Source organism: Petromyzon marinus, unplaced genomic scaffold, assembly GCF_048934315.1.
Source record: "Petromyzon marinus isolate PM22_M1 ecotype Great Lakes invasive population unplaced genomic scaffold, UKy_Petmar_22M1.pri1.0 PM_Scaffold_42, whole genome shotgun sequence".
In the NCBI taxonomy this organism is placed as follows: domain Eukaryota; kingdom Metazoa; phylum Chordata; class Hyperoartia; order Petromyzontiformes; family Petromyzontidae; genus Petromyzon; species Petromyzon marinus.
This window is the reverse complement of record NW_027423413.1, coordinates 1,262-7,500: the sequence shown is the minus strand read 5'-3', so window position 1 is coordinate 7,500 and position 6,239 is coordinate 1,262. Positions and strand designations below refer to the sequence as shown.

Here is a 6,239-nt window from a genome sequence, read left to right as displayed (position 1 = left end):
TGATGATGCTACTGCTGATGATGCTGCTGATGATGATGCTACTGCTGATGATGATGCTACTGCTGATGATGATGCTACTGCTGATGATGATGATGCTACTACTGCTGATGATGATGCTACTGCTGCTGATGATGCTACTGCTGATGATGATGCTACTGCTGATGATGATGCTACTGCTGATGATGATGATGATGCTACCGCTGATGATGATGCTACTACTGCTGATGATGATGCTACTGATGATGATGCTACTGCTGATGATGATGATGCTACTGCTGCTGATGATTATGCTACTGCTGATGATGATGCTACTGCTGATGATGATGCTACTACTGCTGATGATGATGCTACTGCTGATGATGATGCTACTGCTGATGATGATGCTACTGCTGATGATGATGATGCTACTGCTGATGATGATGCTGCTGCTGATGATGATGCTGCTGCTGATGATGATGATGCTGCTGCTGATGATGATGCTACTGCTGCTGATGATGATGATGCTACTGCTGATGATGCTACTACTGCTCATGATGCTGCTACTACTACTGCTGATGCTACTACTGCTGACGATGATGATGCTACTGCTGATGATGATGATACTGCTGATGCTGCTGATGCTGCTGTAGACATTGATGACGAGCGTACTCTGGATGAGGAGGAGGCTCGCAGTCCCCTCGGTGACTCCGGCGGCGGCGATGAAAGCGCCGAGTTGCTGAGGCTCGGTGAGGCAAGAGGGGTGCCCGCCGCCCCGCCATGAATCGGGGCCGTGACCCGAAACGTTGGTAGAGTTGACACCTGTCAGGGTGGTGGGGTGGAGGGTGGGTGGGCGATTTGAGTGGCTGAGTGGGTAGGTGAGTGAGTGGGTGGGTGGGTAAGTCTGTGGCTGAGTGGGTAGGTGAGTGGGTGGGTTGGTGAGTGAGTGGGTAGGTGAGTGAGTGGCTGAGTGGGTAGGTGAGTGAGTGGGTAGGTCAGTGGGTGGGTGGGTAAGTCTGTGGCTGAGTGGGTAGGTGAGTGAGTGGGTGGGTAAGTCTGTGGCTGAGTGCGTAGGTGAGTGAGTGGGTAGGTGAGTGAGTGGGTGGGTAAGTCTGTGGCTGAGTGGGTAGGTGAGTGAGTGGGTGGGTGAGTGAGTGGCTGAGTGGGTAGGTGAGTGAGTGGGTAGGTCAGTGGGTGGGTGGGTAAGTCTGTGGCTGAGTGGGTAGGTGAGTGAGTGGGTGGGTAAGTCTGTGGCTGAGTGCGTAGGTGAGTGAGTGGGTAGGTGAGTGAGTGGGTGGGTAAGTCTGTGGCTGAGTGGGTAGGTGAGTGAGTGGGTGGGTAAGTCTGTGGCTGAGTGAGTGGGTGAGTGAGTGAGTGGGTAAGTATGTGGCTGAGTGGGTAGGTGAGTGGGTGGGTGGGTAAGTCTGTGGCTGAGTGGGTAGGGGAGTGAGTGGGTGAGTGGGTAAGTCTGTGGCTGAGTGGGTAGGTGAGTGAGTGGGTGGGTAAGTCTGTGGCTGAGTGGGTAGGTGAGTGAGTGAGTAAGTCTGTGGCTGAGTGGGTAGGTGAGTGAGTGGGTGGGTAAGTCTGTGGCTGAGTGGTTAGTCGAGTTAGTGAGTAAGTCTGTGGCTGAGTAGGTAGGTGAGTGAGTGGGTGGGTAAGTCTGTGGCTGAGTGGGTAGGTGAGTGAGTGAGTGAGTGGGTAAGTCTGTGGCTGAGTGGGTAGGTGAGTGGGTGGGTGGGTAAGTCTGTGGCTGAGTGGGTAGGGGAGTGAGTGGGTGAGTGGGTAAGTCTGTGGCTGAGTGGGAAGGTGAGTTAGTGGGTGGGTAAGTCTGTGGCTGAGTGGTTAGGTGAGTGAGTGGGTCTGTAAGTCTGTGGCTGAGTGGGTAGGTGAGTGAGTGGGTGGGTAAGTCTGTGGCTGAGTGAGTGGGTGAGTGAGTGAGTGGGTAAGTATGTGGCTGAGTGGGTAGGTGAGTGGGTGGGTGGGTAAGTCTGTGGCTGAGTGGGTAGGGGAGTGAGTGGGTGAGTGGGTAAGTCTGTGGCTGAGTGGGTAGGTGAGTGAGTGGGTGGGTAAGTCTGTGGCTGAGTGGGTAGGTGAGTGAGTGAGTAAGTCTGTGGCTGAGTGGGTAGGTGAGTGAGTGGGTGGGTAAGTCTGTGGCTGAGTGGTTAGTCGAGTTAGTGAGTAAGTCTGTGGCTGAGTAGGTAGGTGAGTGAGTGGGTGGGTAAGTCTGTGGCTGAGTGGGTAGGTGAGTGAGTGAGTGAGTGGGTAAGTCTGTGGCTGAGTGGGTAGGTGAGTGGGTGGGTGGGTAAGTCTGTGGCTGAGTGGGTAGGGGAGTGAGTGGGTGAGTGGGTAAGTCTGTGGCTGAGTGGGAAGGTGAGTTAGTGGGTGGGTAAGTCTGTGGCTGAGTGGTTAGGTGAGTGAGTGGGTCTGTAAGTCTGTGGCTGAGTGGGTAGGTGAGTGAGTGGGTAAGTCTGTGGCTGAGTAGGTAGGTGAGTGAGTGGGTGGGTAAGTCTGTGGCTGAGTGGGTAGGTGAGTGAGTGGGTAAGTCTGTGGCTGAGTGGGTAGGTGAGTGAGTGGGTGGGTAAGTCTGTGGCTGAGTGGGTAGGTGAGTGAGTGAGTGGGTAAGTCTGTGGCTGAGTGGGTAGGTGAGTGAGTGGGTGGGTAAGTCTGTGGCTGAGTGGGTAGGTGAGTGAGTGGGTGGGTAAGTCTGTGGCTGAGTGAGTGGGTGAGTGAGTGAGTGGGTAAGTATGTGGCTGAGTGGGTAGGTGAGTGGGTGGGTGGGTAAGTCTGTGGCTGAGTGGGTAGGGGAGTGAGTGGGTGAGTGGGTAAGTCTGTGGCTGAGTGGGTAGGTGAGTGAGTGGGTGGGTAAGTCTGTGGCTGAGTGGGTAGGTGAGTGAGTGAGTAAGTCTGTGGCTGAGTGGGTAGGTGAGTGAGTGGGTGGGTAAGTCTGTGGCTGAGTGGTTAGTCGAGTTAGTGAGTAAGTCTGTGGCTGAGTAGGTAGGTGAGTGAGTGGGTGGGTAAGTCTGTGGCTGAGTGGGTAGGTGAGTGAGTGAGTGAGTGGGTAAGTCTGTGGCTGAGTGGGTAGGTGAGTGGGTGGGTGGGTAAGTCTGTGGCTGAGTGGGTAGGGGAGTGAGTGGGTGAGTGGGTAAGTCTGTGGCTGAGTGGGAAGGTGAGTTAGTGGGTGGGTAAGTCTGTGGCTGAGTGGTTAGGTGAGTGAGTGGGTCTGTAAGTCTGTGGCTGAGTGGGTAGGTGAGTGAGTGGGTAAGTCTGTGGCTGAGTAGGTAGGTGAGTGAGTGGGTGGGTAAGTCTGTGGCTGAGTGGGTAGGTGAGTGAGTGGGTAAGTCTGTGGCTGAGTGGGTAGGTGAGTGAGTGGGTGGGTAAGTCTGTGGCTGAGTGGGTAGGTGAGTGAGTGAGTGGGTAAGTCTGTGGCTGAGTGGGTAGGTGAGTGAGTGGGTGGGTAAGTCTGTGGCTGAGTGGGTAGGTGAGTGAGTGGGTGGGTAAGTCTGTGGCTGAGTGGGTAGGTGAGTGAGTGGGTGGGTAAGTCTGGCTGAGTGGGTAGGTGAGTGGGTGGGTGGGTAAGTCTGTGGCTGAGTGGGTGGGTAAGTCTCTGGCTGAGTGGGTGAGTGAGTGAGTAAGTCTGTGGCTGAGTGAGTAGGTGAGTGAGTGGGTGGGTAAGTCAGTGGCTGAGTGGGTAGGTGAGTGAGTGGGTAAGTCTGTGGCTGAGTGAGTAGGTGAGTGAGTGGGTGGGTAAGTCTGTGGCTGAGTGGGTAGGTGAGTGAGTGGGTGGGTAAGTCTGGCTGAGTGGGTAGGTGAGTGAGTGGGTGGGTAAGTCTGTGGCTGAGTGGGTGGGTAAGTCTCTGGCTGAGTGGGTGAGTGAGTGAGTAAGTCTGTGGCTGAGTGAGTAGGTGAGTGAGTGGGTGGGTAAGTCAGTGGCTGAGTGGGTAGGTGAGTGAGTGGGTAAGTCTTTGGCTGAGTGGGTAGGTGAGTGAGTGGGTGGGTAAGTCTGTGGCTGAGTGGGTGGGTGAGTGAGTGAGTGGGTAAGTCTTTGCTGAGTGGGTAGGTGAGTGAGTGGGTGGGTGGGTAAGTCTGTGGCTGAGTGGGTAGGTGAGTGAGTGAGTGGGTGGGTAAGTCCGTGGCTGAGTGGGTAGGTGAGTGAGTGAGTGGGTAACTCTGTGGCTGAGTGGGTAGGTGAGTGAGTGGGTGGGTAAGTCTGTGGCTGAGTGGGTAGGTGAGTGAGTGAGTGAGTGGGTAAGTCTGTGGCTGAGTAGGTAGGTGAGTGAGTAAGTGGGTAAGTCTGTGGCTGAGTAGGTAGGTAGGTGAGTGAGTAAGTGGGTAAGTCTGTGGCTGAGTAGGTAGGTGAGTGAGTGAGTGGGTAAGTCTGTGGCTGAGTGGGTAGGTGAGTGAGTGAGTGGGTAGGTGAGTGAGTGAGTAAGTCTGTGGCTGAGTAGGTAGGTGAGTGAGTGGGTAAGTCTGTGGCTGAGTAGGTAGGTGAGTGAGTGGGTAAGTCTGTGGCTGAGTGGGTAGGTGAGTGAGTGAGTGAGTGGGTAGGTGAGTGAGTGAGTAAGTCTGTGGCTGAGTAGGTAGGTAAGTGAGTGAGTGGGTGGGTAGTTGAGTGGTTGGCAGCCGATGCTGCTGACTGATTCTGCTGTTGATGCTTTATTCCAAACTCCACCACCACCACCACCACCACAGCGGCGCTCCCGCTCTCGGCCCTGCTGGAGAGCTACTCGATCGCCGGAGACACGGACGGCGACGACGGAGACACGGACGGCGACGACGGAGACACGGACAGCGACGACGGAGACACGGACAGCGACGATGGCGAGGAGGAGGAGGAGGAGGAGGCGGAGGAGGAGGAGGAGGAGGAGGAGGAGGAGGACGTCTGGACCAAGATCTGCCGGGAGGTTCCGCCGTGTCTCGAGGAGGTGCCGCTCAGCGTACCGAAGCTGGTGCTGTCCGCTCTCGACGCCGACCTGCTGCAGGTGAGCCGGAGGTCGTGGGTTCCACCCTGACACCCACAGTGGCTAGGAGATGTTGACTACCTCGCCTGGTCTACAGGAGGTCGTGGGTTCCACCCTGACACCCACAGTGGCTAGGAGATGTTGACTACCTCGCCTGGTCTACAGGAGGTCGTGGGTTCCACCCTGACACCCACAGTGGCTAGGAGATGTTGACTACCTCGCCTGGTCTACAGGAGGTCGTGGGTTCCACCCTGACACCACAGTGGCTAGGAGATGTTGACTACCTCGCCTGGTCTACAGGAGGTCGTGGGTTCCACCCTGACACCCACAGTGGCTAGGAGATGTTGACTACCTCGCCTGGTCTACAGGAGGTCGTGGGTTCCACCCTGACACCCACAGTGGCTAGGAGATGTTGACTACCTCGCCTGGTCTACAGGTGGTCGTGGGTTCCACCCTGACACCCACAGTGGCTAGGAGATGTTGACTACCTCGCCTGGTCTACAGGAGGTCGTGGGTTAGACCCTGACACCACAGTGGCTAGGAGATGTTGACTACCTCGCCTGGTCTACAGGAGGGCGTGGGTTCTACCCTGACACCCACAGTGGCTAGGAGATGTTGACTACCTCGCCTGGTCTACAGGAGGTCGTGGGTTCCACCCTGACACCCACAGTGGCTAGGAGATGTTGACTACCTCGCCTGGTCTACAGGAGGTCGTGGGTTCCACCCTGACACCCACAGTGGCTAGGAGATGTTGACTACCTCGCCTGGTCTACAGGTGGTCGTGGGTTCCACCCTGACACCCACAGTGGCTAGGAGATGTTGACTACCTCGCCTGGTCTACAGGAGGTCGTGGGTTAGACCCTGACACCACAGTGGCTAGGAGATGTTGACTACCTCGCCTGGTCTACAGGAGGGCGTGGGTTCCACCCTGACACCCACAGTGGCTAGGAGATGTTGACTACCTCGCCTGGTCTACAGGAGGTCGTGGGTTCCACCCTGACACCCACAGTGGCTAGGAGATGTTGACTACCTCGCCTGGTCTACAGGAGGTCGTGGGTTCCACCCTGACACCCACAGTGGCTAGGAGATGTTGACTGCCTCGCCTGGTCTACAGGAGGTCGTGGGTTCCACCCTGACACCCACAGTGGCTAGGAGATGTTGACTACCTCGCCTGGTATACAGGAGGTCGTGGGTTCCACCCTGACACCCACAGTGGCTAGGAGATGTTGACTACCTCGCCTGGTCTACAGGAGGTCGTGGGTTCCACCCTGACACCCACAGTGGCTAGGAGATGTTGACTACCTC

The 6,239-nt window shown here is 56.3% G+C and overlaps 1 protein-coding gene across 3 annotated transcripts in view; it reads left to right on the top strand.

Annotated features, from left to right (window-relative positions):
* The window catches only part of LOC142923329 (uncharacterized), a 36,429-nt gene extending 30,910 nt beyond the window's left edge, over window positions 1-5,519 (top strand). For 2 of the 3 annotated variants that reach the window (XM_076064400.1, XM_076064399.1), the window contains exons 9-10: window positions 630-725; window positions 4,666-5,518. In XM_076064400.1, the coding sequence (XP_075920515.1) occupies window positions 630-725; window positions 4,666-4,985 (416 nt within the window). In that variant the 3' untranslated portion in view covers window positions 4,986-5,518. Of the gene's footprint in view, window positions 1-629; window positions 726-4,665 lie in introns of all 3 variants that reach the window. The other variant, XM_076064401.1, reaches the window with a different exon arrangement.
* The last annotated feature ends 720 nt before the right edge of the window (window positions 5,520-6,239 follow it).